The sequence below is a fragment of the Schistocerca cancellata genome, chromosome 3 (genome assembly GCF_023864275.1).
Source record: "Schistocerca cancellata isolate TAMUIC-IGC-003103 chromosome 3, iqSchCanc2.1, whole genome shotgun sequence".
NCBI lineage: Eukaryota > Metazoa > Arthropoda > Insecta > Orthoptera > Acrididae > Schistocerca > Schistocerca cancellata.
Genome location: NC_064628.1, coordinates 432327490 through 432344462, shown reverse-complemented (window position 1 = coordinate 432344462; position 16973 = coordinate 432327490). Strand labels below are relative to the sequence as shown.

General features: G+C 41.0%; 1 protein-coding gene across 2 annotated transcripts in view; it reads left to right on the top strand.

Annotated features, from left to right (window-relative positions):
• Window positions 1–16973, top strand: part of LOC126175175 (uncharacterized) — a 137694-nt gene that overhangs the window by 98083 nt on the left and 22638 nt on the right. For both annotated transcript variants that reach the window (XM_049921765.1, XM_049921766.1), the window contains exons 3-4: window positions 6248–6467; window positions 14762–14943. In XM_049921765.1, the coding sequence (XP_049777722.1) occupies window positions 6248–6467; window positions 14762–14943 (402 nt within the window). The remainder of the gene's footprint in view (window positions 1–6247; window positions 6468–14761; window positions 14944–16973) is intronic.

Sequence of the window (16973 nt, the reverse complement as noted above, 5' to 3'; positions counted from 1 at the left end):
GCCTATTGCCAGTTTCCATACATCGTAAACTGCTGCCCTATGACAGCAGAATATGATGTGGGTCCTCCCCTGTATTTTTGCCATTAAGGCTTCTTTACATCCTGGAGATGGACAACAACACATTATTTACCTCATAGACTTTTCAAGATTTTTGTGCATAACATGGTATCCATTATGTCAGGGTGCTCTCCTTTCACCCTCAGTCAAACAGGCAGGCAATACACCTCATAAGGACTTTCAAGATGCAAATAAGTAAGTATATCAGCACCGCTCCTGAGGAAGAACAACTCCAACACATTCTCAGCTCTTACAGGGCCACAGCAGTCAATGAGAGGCATAACTGCTGCACAGGCACCAGGTGCATACTGTCCTGAACCTGCTGGTTCCTGCCCTGCACCTTCCTTGGGCTTCTCTGTCACTGAGATGCACGCCAGGTACCCCCATCTAGATTTTCACTTTTAGTCACAGTGAGTGCTGCACCAGGCAGTCATTCACAGCCAGCAGGGTTAGACAATACTCACACTGCAGGTGAAGAATGGCTGGCGACTCAGTACTGAAACCAAGTCCACCCAAGGGTGAGAAACCAGCCTCTGCAATCCCTGCACTAAACTCCCAGGCCTTCCTCCCTCCAGCGGTCCAGGTCCAGCCCTTGTCTCCATTCTTGGAGACCTCTTCTCTGTCTGTCTCCACCTCCTCCACCAGGCACAATCTTGCCTACTTCACCTCCTCCAACATTTTTTCGAGCCCTCTGCACCAGCATCGTGGGCTGGGTGTAGACGAGCTTCAGCAACAACCAGTGCCATTGATTGGTCCACAGGTGCTGTACCAACCAGCACCATGGTGGCAGTGAATATAACAAGGTACAAGGTGCTGGCTATCATGTTATGATTCAACCTGCCCATGCCAGCACCTGGTGGCATGAGCCCAGCCTTCAGGCAGCAGTAAAATAGCAACTGCAGCATCACATCTAGCTCTGCACATGCAGCCAAGAGACTGCACCACTTCACGATTCAGACTATCAACGTATCTATTATAATTACAAAGCAGAGGGTTCTCTTCTTCATTCTGTTATGGTTTATCTGTGTGCTAACTTGGCTCTACTTTTGTTGTATTTGTTAATTGTTTGGCATCAGCATAGCTATGTACATTGATTTCATATTGAAAATATAAACTATGAACTGGCTATTCTGGACATACTTATTTGTGTTTATTACTATAGCAGGCACTTTGCAGATCATATAAACTGTGCCACTCTCCTCTCTACAGTACATGTCAACAAATGTGCAGCTAAGAGCATCATCAAACTAATCAAACATTTGGAGATTAATCTTGGCCTCAGTGCAAAGAACCCTGTAAATTATGAGAATGTTGCAATCCTGAGACCTAATGAATGTTGCTAGCTAGACTTTTTTACTGCTTCTGCAAATCTTCAGAAAGAACTTAGGAATGTTTCGGATACCATGTAGTGGACACTGTTGCTGCTGGTATGAGTAGTGATCCACAGCTCACTCCACCCTATGTTCTCGATTACTCTTAAGAAGTGATCACTCGCCCAAAAAATTACTCCTTCTAGAATACTTACTGAGAACACACTGAATAACCTTTACTATCATAATATTATTTTCCTAAGAAGTTCAATCATCCACTGATCAATTGATCTATAGTATTTATAAATAACAGTTAACTTCTTTGTCTTCTTTAGCTGTCTGATTCTCAATGATGACAGAGTTACAGTTTGAATAAGAGAGCAACATGTCTCACAGGCATAAGTTTATTTTAAATATGGACCTATCTGACTGACTTGTAAAGGTAGCAATAGTTTCTGAAGAAGAACCTCATGAAATTAAGTTCCATAATGCATTTTCAACAAACTGATGCTTACCTGACTCTCTGACACTGACAAAGTATGTAGGAGTGAATTCTCAATGCAATATGACACATAACTTTTGACAAAACTAAAACAATGACAATAGCTCCTTCCCATGTCTAAGATTTAAATGACAGGGATCTATCTTTATTTAGTTCTGTTAAAAGAAGACAGTCCTTACCTTTATGTATCATAATTCCAAGTACCGTACTTCTGATAAGGCACATTTAAAGTAGAAAAACTATTTAGCTTTATACAGTTGTAAGTAATATGTTAAGAGGGCTTTCTGTGACTATCTGCTGAAGACGTTCAGGAACCTTGAGGATTAACTTTCGCTTTTCATTTGTGTCTGCTCCAGCAATATCCATTTTGGGTCTGACTAAATACACGATACTCTTTTGCCTCAAAGAGATTTCTTCTTCTTTTGAATGGGCCAGCTAAGGACCACAATATTCAACTTTTCAGCCTGGAGAGGGACTTGATGTTTCCCCAATAAACCCTCATTCTCTGGCTGTTTTTCTCACTTCTCTCCTTTGTCCAAAGGCCACCAGTCTTTTTATGGGGTGATCTGTCCTGAAACCTCATTTCTTTTAGTATCCTCCTGAGAAGTGCTTGGTTTCTAATGTCACTTTCAGTTATTTTCAGTTCCTGGATGTCTTTCTTGACTTCTATCATTCGTGCTCTTCCAGTAGTTGAGAAGTCGGTTGGTTAGTCTTGTTTGGTCCATCCTTGTGATATGTCCATAGAAAGTGAGACGTCTCTTCCTGGCTACATCTGTGATCTTCCCAGTATGATTGTGTAGTGCCTGGTTTGATTGTCTTCTGTACTCACCATCTGTTTTGACCGGTCCCAGAATTTCTCTCAGCATATTCCTCTCCTGAATCTCTAGTTTATCGGTCAAGCCTTTCCTGTTCAGATTCAAGCATTCTGAGACATATAGGACTTCAGGGAAGATAACTGTTTGGTAGTGTTTTAGTTTGGAATTGCGAGATAGGCATTTCTTATTATAGATGTTCTTGGTTAATCGATATGCTAATTGTAACTTATTAATCTGAGTTGTTAGTGTTGTTCCTTCTGATAGATTAGGTTCCAACCATTCTCCTAGATACTTGAATCTGTCAGCTTTCTCAGTTTGACCTTGTTTCAACTGTAGTTCACTGGGAGTATCACTGATGTTGGTGAGGTGTTTTGTCTTTTCTAGTGACAATTGAAGTCGTACCTTGGCAGCCTGGAGTTTGAGCATATTGAGCTGCTTTACTGCTACTTTCACTGAGCTTGCTGTAAGTGCCAGATCATCTGCGAAAGCTAAACAGTCTACTACACTACTGGCCATTAAAATTGCTACACCCTGAAGATGATGTGCTACAGACGCGAAATTTAACCAACAGGAAGAAGATGCTGTGATGTGCAAATGATTAGCTTTTCAGAGCATTCACACAAGGTTGGCGCCGGTGGTGACACCTACAAAGTGCTGACATGAAGAAAGTTTCCAACCAATTTCTCATACGCAAACAGCAGTTGACCGGCATTGCCTGGTGAAACGTTGTTGTGATGCCTTGTGTAAGGAGGAGAAATGCGTACCATCACGTTTCCGACTTTGATAAAGGTCAGATTGTAGCCTATCACGATTGTGGTTTATTGTATCGCGACATTGCTGCTCGCGTTGGTCGAGATCCAATGACTGTTAGCAGAATATGGAATCGGTGGGTTCAGGAGGATAATACAAAATGCCGTGCTGAATCCCAATGGCCTCTTATCGCTAGCATTCGAGATGAGAGGTATCTTATCCGCATGGCTGTAATGGATCATGCAGCCATGTCTCGATCCCTGAGTCAACAGATGGGGACATTTGCAAGACAACAACCATCTGCACGAACAGTTTGAAGACATTTGCAGCAGCATGGACAGTCAGCTCGGTGACCATGACTGCAGTTACCCTTGACACTACAACACTGACAGGAGTGCCTGCGATGGTGTACTCAGCGATGAACCTGGGTGCATGAATGGCAAAACATCATTTTTTCGGTTGAATCCAGGTTCTGTTTACAGCGTCATGATGGTCGTATCCGTGTTCGGCGACATCGCAGTGAACGCACATTGGAAGCGCGTATTCATCATCGCCATACTGGTGTATCACCCGGCTTGATGGTATGGGGTGCCATTGGTTACACGTCTTGGTCACCTCTTGTTCACATTGACGACACTTTGAACAATGGACGTTACATTTCAGATGTGTTACGACCTGTGGCTCTAACCTTCATTCGATCCCTGCGAAACCCTGCATTTCAGCAGGATAATGCACGACCACATGTTGTAGGTCCTGTACGGGCCTTTCTGGATACAGAAAATATTCGACTGCTGCCCTGGCCAGAACATTCTACAGATCTTTCACCAACTGAAAACGTCTGGTCAATGGTGGCCGAGCAACTGGCTCGTCACAATACGCCAGTCACTACTCTTGATGAACTGCGGTATCGTGTTGAAGCTGCATGGGCAGATGTACCTGTACACGCCATCCAAGCTCTGTTTGACTCAATGCCCAGGCATATCAAAGCGATTATTACAGCCAGAGGTGGTTGTTCTGGGTACTGATTTCTCAGGATCTATGTACCCAAATTGCGTGAAAATGTAATTACAGATCAGTTTTAGTATAATATGTTTGTCCAATGGATACCCGTTTATCATCTGCATTTCTTCTTGGTGCAGCAATTTTAATGGCCAGTTGTGTACTAGTCCCTTACATTTGTGTCCCAGATAAATACTGCTCAGTATATTTTGTACTTCCATTTCTTTTTGCCACTCTCTGATAACCTTGTCCAGTGCACAGTTGAAGAGAAGAGGTGAAAGACCATCTCCCTGTCTAACTACTTTCTTTATCTCAAAGCTTTCTGAAAGTGTTCCCCTTAACTTTACTCATGATCTAGTGTTACTCAGGATGTTTTGGATAAGGCTGTGGATTTTCTGGTCCAGGCCCATTTCCTGCAAAATTCTTGTAAATGTATGTCTGTCAATTGAATCGTATGCTTTCTTGAAGTCAACAAAAGTAACTACATACCGTTTATTCACTAGTTTAATTTGACTTAATACTGACTTAAAGTTAAGGATCTGTTCAGCACAAGAACATCCTTTTCTAAAACCACCCTGATAATCTCCAAGTTCTGAGTCCAATTGAGGTTCGGCTCTGTTCAGTAATGCCTTAGATAATATCCTACAGGTGACTGGTATCAATGAGATCCCTCTATACTTGCTGATGTCAGACAGGTCACCCTTCTTGTTTAAGGGGTGGATCAGAACAGATGTCTGGTCACCTGGTAACTTCTCAGTATCCCAAATGTTCTGTAGGATGTCAGTCAACTTGCTGATTGCTTTGTCTCCAGCTTGCTTCCACAGTTCTGCAACTATAGTGTCTTCTCCTGGTGCTTTGTTATTCTTCAGGGACTGAATGATGTTTTACACTTCTTCTTCTGTTGGAGGGTGAGAGTTTGGTTGTCTGGGACTGTCTTGATAGATAAAGGAGGTGTTAGGGGACTCACAGTTGAGAAAATTCTGAAAATATTTGGCCAATATGCGGCCTTTGTCTTTGTCATTATAGGCTATGCTTCCATCTGGTCCTCTGAAGTGTAAGCTGGGTGGGACATAGCTTCTAAGATTTCGCTTGAAAGTCTGGTAAAAGTTTCTAATGGTATTCTTCTTGAAATCTTCATATAATTGAGTCAGTTGGTTCTGAGTGTACTGACGTTTAACCTGCATGATGGTTTTGGCATTTAGCCGGCGCTGTTTTATGAACTTCTAAGTATTTGTTTCAGACTTCTGTGAGCTCCATCTTAGTCAAGCTGCCTGTCTCTTTGCGATTACTTGGTCACAGGTATTTGTCCACCACTCATGTTTCCTCTGTTTCCTTAGTGGGGTGATTTCTGTTGCGGCTTTTGGCTTTTACTAATTTGTCCCTTAGCTGGTCCCAGTTGTTGCATTCATGATCTAGTGTTTGCATTCTCTCTGTATGCATATTGCAGGGTTTCAATTTTTCCAAGTCAGACTTGGTAAGTTTGGGAATTTGAGGCTTTCTTGTATTCCTAGGTAGAAATCAGAACTTTATTTTTGAGAGGTAGTGGTATGAGTCAAAGCTCTCCCCTCATAACACTCTCACATTCTGGACTTATCTACAGGACTTTCTTGAAATGGCCACATGATCTATTTGAAACTCTCCTGGGAGTTATTGGGTGAAGTCCCTGTCTTCTGTTTTCTTGGTAGATGCTTAAAGGCCGTTGATTTCAGAGATTTATAATTTTTTTCTTTAGTATTTTGAAATATTCTATTGACTAAGATAAGAATTATTGTTTGTGCCTTTATGTCTAAATTTAAGGTTCCTTTTCTTTCCAGGAGTGTGGTGAGAGATATGGCCAGTACCCATGCCCACAGCATATTGAGGAAGGGGACATTAATAAACCTCTACACCTTTGTGGAAAGAAATTGTGCCGTGGCAATCTGTTAATGAATAATGTCTCAGTAGCAAACAGTGGGATGTACCAGTGTGTTTATCCTTATGGAAACAAAACTGCTGACAGAAAAACAATTGTTTCATATATTTTGGAAGTTATTGGTATGTACTGGATCAGAAAGTATTTACAAAGTTAATATATAGAAACATGAACATGTATAAAAGCACTTTAACTAATGTGAAATGCAGTTTTTTTATTCTATACTTACAATAAATAATGAATAACAATAACAATAAACTCACTCTTTACTCTGCAAAGTGAACAATACTAGAGCAATATTTAAAGCAAACAGTAACGTATTTGTCGCATATTCATGTGGTTACATTCCTTTTTCAAAATATGGAGAGAGAAGAGAACACTTACTCACAATTTTATTATATTTATTCCCTTCCATGTCATGCTTGAGAAACAGAAACAGAGAAAATTATGTCGGGTGCTAATGACCTTAGCAGTTTTGCCCTAAAACCATAACAAAAAAAAAAAAAGAGAAAATTATGGTAGTCATAGCAAAAACTGGTGTGGGAGTGGGGTTAGGGTGAGGAAGAGTATACACACACCATAGGCAATTGGTGAGTTCTAGAAGAGTAGATTCAAGCACTGAGATAAAATAAAACAAAATTTAGGACAGTTAATTTGTCACTGAATCCTCTGTCAGGCACTTTATTGTGAATATCAGAGTAATCACCTAGATGTATCTGTAGAGCTCCTGTGCAGAGATATTTGTTTAATAAGAGCACACACAGTACATAAGATACATCATTGTACTTCAAATAACAATGCAAAAAGATGGCATGGACAGTGAATAGTGACTGGATGTGTACATTAGGAAAATAGTGACATTGTATTTGACTCACTGAAAGAAGTAGGTAACTGTTACAGTAGCTGTGGAATTAGAGAAGTGAATGCTTTTCTAACAAGGAAATGATAACCAAAGCCACAGAGACATAGCCAATAACAATATCTGAATGGAAGGACCCTTTCCATTCAATAAGTCTGATGTACTCTAATTCATAAGAATGGTGCTTTCATTGTGTGTAACAAGCACAGATAAGGTGATTATCGTCATTAGAATGGCCTCAAAATCTCATTACAAATATTTTGCTATGCCTTTGAGATCCACAAATGTCATAAAATGTCATACCTGACTCAAAATACACTCCTGGAAATGGAAAAAAGAACACATTGACACCGGTGTGTCAGACCCACCATACTTGCTCCGGACACTGCGAGAGGGCTGTACAAGCAATGATCACACGCACGGCACAGCGGACACACCAGGAACCGCGGTGTTGGCCGTCGAATGGCGCTAGCTGCGCAGCATTTGTGCACCGCCGCCGTCAGTGTCAGCCAGTTTGCCGTGGCATACGGAGCTCCATCGCAGTCTTTAACACTGGGTAGCATGCCGCGACAGCGTGGACATGAACCGTATGTGCAGTTGACGGACTTTGAGCGAGGGCGTATAGTGGGCATGCGGGAGGCCAGGTGGACGTACCGCCGAATTGCTCAACACGTGGGGTGTGAGGTCTCCACAGTACATCGATGTTGTCGCCAGTGGTTGGCGGAAGTTGCACGTGCCCGTCGACCTGGGACCGGACCGCAGCGACGCACGGATGCACGCCAAGACCGTATGATCCTACGCAGTGCCGTAGGGGACCGCACCGCCACTTCCCAGCAAATTAGGGACACTGTTGCTCCTGGGGTATCGGCGAGGACCATTCGCAACCGTCTCCATGAAGCTGGGCTACGGTCCCGCACACCGTTAGGCCGTCTTCCGCTCACGCCCCAACATCGTGCAGCCCGCCTCCAGTGGTGTCGCGACAGGCGTGAATGGAGGGACGAATGGAGACGTGTCGTCTTCAGCGATGAGAGTCGCTTCTGCCTTGGTGCCAATGATGGTCGTATGCGTGTTTGGCGCCATGCAGGTGAGCTCCACAATCAGGACTGCATACGACCGAGGCACACAGGGCCGACACCTGGCATCATGGTGTGGGGAGCGATCTCCTAAACTGGCCGTACACCACTGGTGATCGTCGAGGGGACACTGAATAGTGCACGGTACATCCAAACCGTCATCGAACCCATCGTTCTACCATTCCTAGACCGGCAAGGGAACTTGCTGTTCCAACAGGACAATGCACGTCCGCATGTATCCCGTGCCACCCAACGTGCTCTAGAAGGTGTAAGTCAACTACCCTGGCCAGCAAGATCTCCGGATCTGTCCCCCATTGAGCATGTTTGGGACTGGATGAAGCGTCGTCTCACGCGGTCTGCACGTCCAGCACGAACGCTGGTCCAACTGAGGCGCCAGGTGGAAATGGCATGGCAAGCCGTTCCACAGGACTACATCCAGCATCTCTACGATCGTCTCCATGGGAGAATAGCAGCCTGCATTGCTGCGAAAGGTGGATATACACTGTACTAGTGCCGACATTGTGCATGCTCTGTTGCCTGTGTCTATGTGCCTGTGGTTCTGTCAGTGTGATCATGTGATGTATCTGACCCCAGGAATGTGTCAATAAAGTTTCCCCTTCCTGGGACAATGAATTCACGGTGTTCTTATTTCAATTTCCAGGAGTGTATGTTTAATGTTCTTATAATATAATATGAATAGGTAAAAAGTCTACTCACCAACTGGCAGCACGAGAAAACACATATAAAAGATACGAAAATGCACAATCTTTCATAGTCAGTGAGTGGCTCCTACTTCTGGCAGAAGGGTTGAAGGGAAAGGAAGACAGATGAGGGAAAAGGACTGGTAAGATTTAGGAAATGGGGAGAGCTGCAGAAAAGTCACCCAGAATCCCAGATCAGGAGAGATATATTGAATGGGATGAGAAGAAACTACCAATATACTTAGCTTGATGACAGTCATATTTTATTGTATATCAAATCCCTAAGCTGAGAGAATTTTGCTGTATGTTTTCTTACTATTATTGTTTGTGTACTATTTCATTTCTTATTTCATCATACAAATTACATGTTACCAAATTTGTCCTCAGTGCCAGGAGAGAGAAAATATATGAATTTGAGAAAACACAGTACCAGATACACTAGACATACATTCACACTATATTACAATGAGTTATGAAATGTAGCTTATACATACTACTTAGTTTTATCACAATTGTGCCACTGTATTTAACACAACCATAAACAAACTGACAAACACATTCCAAATGGTGTTGGCCTTTTGAGGTAGGGTAGTGATGTTATGAAGTTCACTGAAGCCTTGTTAGTTATCTTCCCCCTGTCAACAAAACAATGAGTCAGTACTTCCTCACCACATTGTTAAAATGACAAAGCATTGAACCAAGAAAAGTAGATCAAGGAAATTAGTAGGGTCTCTGCTGGACATGTGAAATAAAATATCAGTTTTTACGAAGTAATAAATACTAAATCTCAAAGTCACTAGTCCAGGTAAAAACTGATGGAGAAAGGTTGCCAAACAGTGAATAATTATTTGACTAGCAGAACAGCAAGAAAGAAATGATGCTGAATGCTTGCTGGTACTTGCTAATGACCTGCCCCTAGCAAAAAAATTGTTCAAATGGCTCTAAGCACTATGAGACTTAACATCTGAGGTCATCAGTCCCCTAAACTTAGAAATACTTAAACCTAACCTACCTAAGGACATCACACACATCCACGCCTGAGGCAGGATTCGAACCTGTGACCGTAACAGCTGCGTAGTTCCGGACTGAAGTGCCTAGAACCGCTCAGCCACTGCGGCCAGCTGAACTCCCTTAGCTGCAAGTAAAGGTGGATACAACATTGTTCTTAGCTCATTGGACAAATTATACAAAACAACATAATAATTTGCCAACTATGTTGAACTGTATCTCTTGAATATGTATAAACTTTACAGTTACAAAATCGGAAACATAACTGAGCTTACTGTTATGACAACTGCTATTATTCTATATCTTGAGGTGTTAATCCCTGAATGGTAGTGTACCAAACTCTATGTGAATGAAATAGGAGGAGAAACTAATTACCCCTGGGAAACAAGCACTTGCTTACTGCTATGTCTATAAAAACATAAAACAGCTCTGTTACAGTATCAGTAATGGCTCGCCAAATAAATTACAGTGATGTCACTGTCTTCTTTGCATTTGACAGATTTATGAACCACACCAAAAGAAGTGATGCCAGTAGTTATATCAATTATCTTCTGGGTCTGAGACTGAGGAAGCAAAAAATTATATCTGAATAGAACAAAAACGTGTTTTAAAAACAGAGATAAAACAGAATTTCAGTTAAAGGTGTATTAGGATGAACTATAACATTATGCTTAACAGTGTTTTGTTTCACTTTTAGAGCACAATACAGCAGCAATTCTATATAGCTTGGATTTGATGAACCCTTCGTAGGTTGTTGGAGATGTGGCACCAGGTGTCTATACACAGTTCATACAATTCCTGTAAATTGTGGGCCACTGGTTTGTGGTCTAGGAGTTGGTACCCAATGACATCCAAATGTATTCTATCAGCTTCAGATAAGACAAATTTGGTGTCAAAGACATCAATTTGTGTTCAGTATCATTCTCCTCAAAGCACTGTAGCATGATTCTGACCTCCTAACATGGATAGTTATCCTTTTGGAAGATGACAGCACTGTCGGTAGAGACATTAGTCATGAAGAGACTTAGGTGGTCTGCAAAAATATTCCCGTAGATTACAACTGTCATGGAGCCTTTGATTACTACCACAGGTCCCACAGAAGTCCAGGTGAGTGTTCCCAATAGCACAAGGTTGCCCCCATTGGCTTGTAATGATGAGGAGCACATTTCAAGCAGCTGTTTGCCTGGATAACAGCATATACGGGCATGATCACTCTAGTATAACAAAATGGTGGTTCACCCGACCAGGTGACATATTTCTATTGACCCATGGTCCAATCTCAATGATCATGTTCCAATTGCAGCTGTTACTTATGATGTTGTTGGATCAAAATGGGAACACACATAGGGTCATTTGCTGTGGACCTCGATGTTCAACAGTGTGCTCTGAAACACTTTCACCTGAACTAGATTGTACTCTGTCATTAGATATACCATCAATTGCTACCTTTATTATTTTACAGAACAGCACGCTTTTGACATCCACCTCCTGTGAATAGGCATAGGCGACCCTTACTTGTGGTTTCCCTGTTTTACAGCCACTTTCCATAGATTCCCATGACAGTAGCATGAAACCAACCAACCAGCTTCTCTATTTCCAAAATGCTCATTCCCAGGATGTGGGCCATAACAAGGTTCCCTTTGTCAGTGTTGCTTATGCCAGTGGATATCCTGATTTGTGGCCCATCTTATCACTAGAATGTTTTCCAATTTGTCTCCCCTCTGCTTACATACTTTTTGTAACTATTTCATGAGCTGTTAACACTGCCAGGTAGCATTTATTCTCATGGTAGACAGGTCATAATGTCTGGCTCATCAATGTACACTGCAATTTTGGCAGCCTCATTAGCTCATAATAAAGGTAGGTTGACCATTGTAAGAGTTCTTTCCAAACATTAGATAAAGACAGCAAATAAAGAGGCTCAGTCTCGACACATATGACACAACTACAAGAAGATGAACTGCTCATAAAGGATCATATGTGACAATGCTTCTTGAACCGCATCAGAGAACAGTGTTAAGTACAGCACCCATTAAGAAAATACATTGAAATAATAAGTGAAAACATGACAAACAGGCACTTCATGAGTTCTGTTGTGATTTATCTGCCGTACAAGTGCTTAATAGGATTGCAGATGTAATATTCAGAAAAATCAAAGAGACACACAAGTGGGATTATAGCACCTGAGTCAACAAGGAATTTGAAACTGGTTTTAGCAACTACCAGAGACAGCTGATACAATATCAATAGAATCGACTGATGTTCAACAGGAGCGTTGATGGGTGCAATCTAGTACAGACTAAGAATAAAAAGGAATGGAATACATTCCTTGCATGAGATAGGCATATTAGGTTTGCACAGCTCAAAAATGTTCAAATGTGTTTGAAATCTTATGGGACTTAACTGCTAAGGTCATCAGTCCCTAAGCTTACATACTACTTAACCCAAATTATCCTAAGGACAAACACACACACCCATGCCCGAGGCAGGATTCGAACCTCAGCTGGGACCAGCTGCAAAGTCCATGACTGCAGCGCCTTACACCGCTCGGCTAATCCCACGCGGCGTTTGCACAGCTAACATAGTAAAAATGTAAATGTTAAGTGGCATCATTGGCTGGATATCAAACAGGGTGTGGTCATCTGCTGTCAGAAAGGATGTTCTTCCTCCACAAAAATGGCCCTTTTATTGTGGATGTGTAGGAGATGTGTTGTATGTGGAGTGTTGATGAGTGTAATAGGTGCATGTATAGTGTAGTGTTGTGTTTGTGTTGTTTGTTTTTGATGATGATGATGGTAGAAGGGAGAGGGAGAAACCTGGTGCCAACACATAGCCTCTTGAATAGCACTAAGGGGACTGCTGACCTTAATGACCTGATCCAGTTGATGGCTCCAACAGTGTCATTTGCCGTCTTTCATGAAAATTGGTGGAGAGGCTTGGAATTAAATCCAGAAAGCTGATGGAAAGACTGGTGATCAGGAACTTTACATCACCACCTCTCCCCCTACCCCCACCCCTGCCCCCTTGCCAGCCAAATACTTGCATTGAAAATTTCATCCACAACCAGTTTTGGAACTAGATTATCTCAGAGTTGAGTGCTACCACACAGAAGCATGTTAGCAATTGCAGGCTATGGATGCAGGTAGCTAATATAGAAGTAACTAGTAACATCTTGGAAGTTACTGATGTAACTCAAGAAATAGTAATTAACATTATTGTTTTTTTTATTTTTCCCCTTTCTCCAGCAATTCTTCCTCTGATAGTGGAAAGAAATTAGAAACTCTTTAAAGAATGTGAGTGTAACAAAGTAATCGGCAATTACTGTAAAAGTATTTGGGGAATTGTTTTTATGCATATTTTATATGTTGAAAGGGAGGGAGGGGCATACCTTTCTTGTGTTCATGTATATCTATAGGTCGGGCATGGAAGGGGAAGGGATGTGGACAAATTCAAGGCTGGAAGAATAAGAGTAATTGAAGGAGAAATTTTGATGGTCATTCAAGCTTTCCACAATGAAAATGTTTCTTTCTCTGCAATGTATCTGGGGATAAAAAGAAGGAAAGTATGCTCAGAACACTAGGTGCAAAATAAAGTGTAGGTAGTAACGGAATGAAAGAGATGCAGTTGGAAATCAAACGATGGAAAATCCAGGATGGAATGTAACAATATTATGAAAAGGAAAGTTGCCACTCACCAAATAGCAGAGATGCTAAGTCACAGATAGGCACAATGAAAAGACTGTCACAAATTAGCTTTCAGTCAGTATGACCTTCATCAAAAATAGATGCCAGTCACAGGTACACATGCATGCCAACACACACACACACACACACACACACACACACACACACACACACACATACGAAACTCACACACAGATGACTGCAGTGACTGCAGTGTGGCTTCAGTTGTCAGAGACTGCAGTCATGAGTTGCATTTGCTTATGTGTGTGTGTGTGTGTGTGGGGGGGGGGGGGGGGGGGGCGATTTATTTTTGACAAAGGCCATACTGGCCAAAAGCTAATTTGTGACAGTCTTTTTGCTGTGCCTATCTGTGACTCAACATCTCCACTGTTGGAGAGATGCAGTTAGGCTATTTTTATTCTATCAATTTAGTATTCTTAAATATAGTCATCAGTAAAATACTCACTTTTGCTAGGCCATGGGTGATTCCTTATCTTCTTAAACTGAGATGGATGTTATGTTTATATTTATTTGGATGTTGACAGGATACCATTTCCCATAAGGAAAGAAGGTATGAAGACAGTTTAAAGTGATGGAAACTGCTTATGGTCTTGTACAATCTATTTTGCCTGGTTACTAATTTTTCAGGTTCTTCTGGAATACACTGCATTTACATTTTTATATGTGTATTTAACATTTATCTCACAAACTAATTAGTATAGGATTTATTACTTGTATTTAATGAAAAATATAAGTAAAATTATCTAACTTCCAGGCAATATTGTACATTAATGAGCAATTAGACTGATAATAACAATGAGAAATATAGTAACCAAAGTTTATTAGTTTATTTCAACATGCTTCATCACTTTTCCACATACTACATATTTATCACAAAAAATAACCATAACAAACTACAACATATTGCAAAAGCATAATCTCAGATCAGACCACAGTGTGGCGTAGTTGTATGATTTACTTTAATTGAAGTGTTGTGTTTCTCTTTGTGGACTCCTTTATAAAAACGATCAATGAAAACTTTTCTATAATGTTATGCAACAATGCCAGTGAAAATTTCGGTTATTATTTCAGAAACTGCAGAATGCCCACAAATTTTGGAGGTGTTTCCAGAGAATGTAACAGTTCTGGAAGGCTCACAAATTATTTTCAGTTGCAAAGCACTAAGTAATGTTTTTGCACAGTTCCATTGGGTCCGGAAATATGATAGCAGCTCAGCTTCACAAACTATACGCTATGGAGACAATGTATATGAAGTACGTATTTCCAGCATTAATTATGTCATTTTTGTTGATGCTCATTTTGTGTGTATACTACATGGAAAATATTGAATTTAAATGAGTTTTATTTACAGGCTTTATGTGACATTCCAGCAAAAAGCACTGCCTGCTGAAATGTCAAATTAAAAGTGCCTCTTCTTTCACACCCTTCCAAAAATAAACTAATATCATTCATCATTAACCATGTCTCCTGTAAACTAGCAGAAGTTTCTAGTTAAGCGCATGCCTTTGGTTTACTCTAATAGTAACAGGGCAACCTAGTACAGTGGTTAGGTAGTAGATTTATATTTCACAGGGACTCAAATGCATTGCGAATTGTACAAGTTTAGGACTCCATTGTTTTGCTAGATAACATACTGTAAGGCAAATACAAGGAGGGTTCCTCTGGACAGGCCGTAACAGGTTTTCTGTCACTTTTCTTGACCAATCTGAACTTTTGCTGAATATTTGGATTGTTATTATTTGTTACTCTGAAGGGAAGTGTTACTCAAACATTGAGGAAAACCAGTCATGTGGTTCATTGTTCAAGTTTCTCAGTACAGAGAAAGAAAGTTAATGGTCAAGAGCAAGAGGAAGTATCCATAGAGGATTTATCTATATTGAGGCTATATTAATTGAAACTGTCTCAAAGGTATCATCCTTCATTATAGTGACTGCCAGAGACTGACTAATTTTTTCCAGATTTTTGTGGCACATAACCACAATTTTTTAGAAGGCAGTAGGTAATGCATTAATTTAAGAAATTGTAGTGATACCCTGTTTTCTGTAATACATTTAAATGGCCAAGGGTAATATCAACAGTGGTGTCACTATGATTTTTTTGGTCTAAAGAAGGCTGTTCCAATGCTGCCTCGTGGGGTGCGGGTACTGGTACCTCATCAACTCGCTCATGAGCAGGCACAGTTTAGGTAGACTGACTGCCAGGTGGTCCTGTTACATGTGTTCTGCACATGTTCTAGCCCTCCTGTCTGTGAGCTCCTAGCATAGAACAATCATGTACCCTACAACTTGGTTGCCTGACTGCACATGCACCATCTTACTACTCACCCCTGCCCATTGTACACGTGCACACCTGGCTGCCCACTGGTGGGTATGCTAGCTGGAATAGCCTAGTCTAAAAAAAAAAGGAATATGAGACTGATGTTTATAACTGTTCAAGCTGCAAATGAATAAATAATTACCTGCTGCATATACAGGCCTTGTCTCATATGAATGCGATGGGCCAGTGCCATGGTGGCTGACAGCATCATTCATGGGCTTCTGTCACAGAGTATTGTCTCCTGAAACTCTCTATACAATTTCCAATGTTTGTGGTATAGTATACAAGACAAATAAAGACAGGGTCAAAATCACAAAGGCAAATGTTGATTTATGCAGGAGCCATTGCCATCTACTCTGCTGAAGCATGCGACAATCAGTCACATTACATGAATAATGGCTGACATTCTGAGAGGACAGGAACCTTTTTTTTTTTACCTTTTAGTTCTTCAACTAGTATCATACTGTTTTTTTTTATAGGCTATGTTGTTTCATATGTATAATTTCTAATGATTTTCAGGTTCTGTGACTGTTTGTGTGCTGGGCTATTTATAGAGTTTACCACGTGACATATTGGATTACCTTACATGTGTGAATCCAAAGGCACCACACCTAATAGCACAGCAAAAGATACACAAAGAAGGTAATACGATACATCCCTTGGTAAACTATATAAACAGCGCGGCATAGAACCTGTCACAGAAACTGAATAACATGGAAAAATTATACATATAAAACAACATAGTCTATAAAAAAACAGCATGATACTAGCTGCAGAACTAAAAGGTAAAAGTCTCCTAAATTGGTAAGCTCTTATCACTTGACATTACCAACCTTTACTCAAACTCAACCATACAAGAAGCTGTAGCAGTGATCCAAAAGAACCTTATCAAACCTAAGAAACTTGCACAGACAGAGATCATTGAATTTATGGAACTTCCCCAGCTAATTCTAAGTTACAAATACTT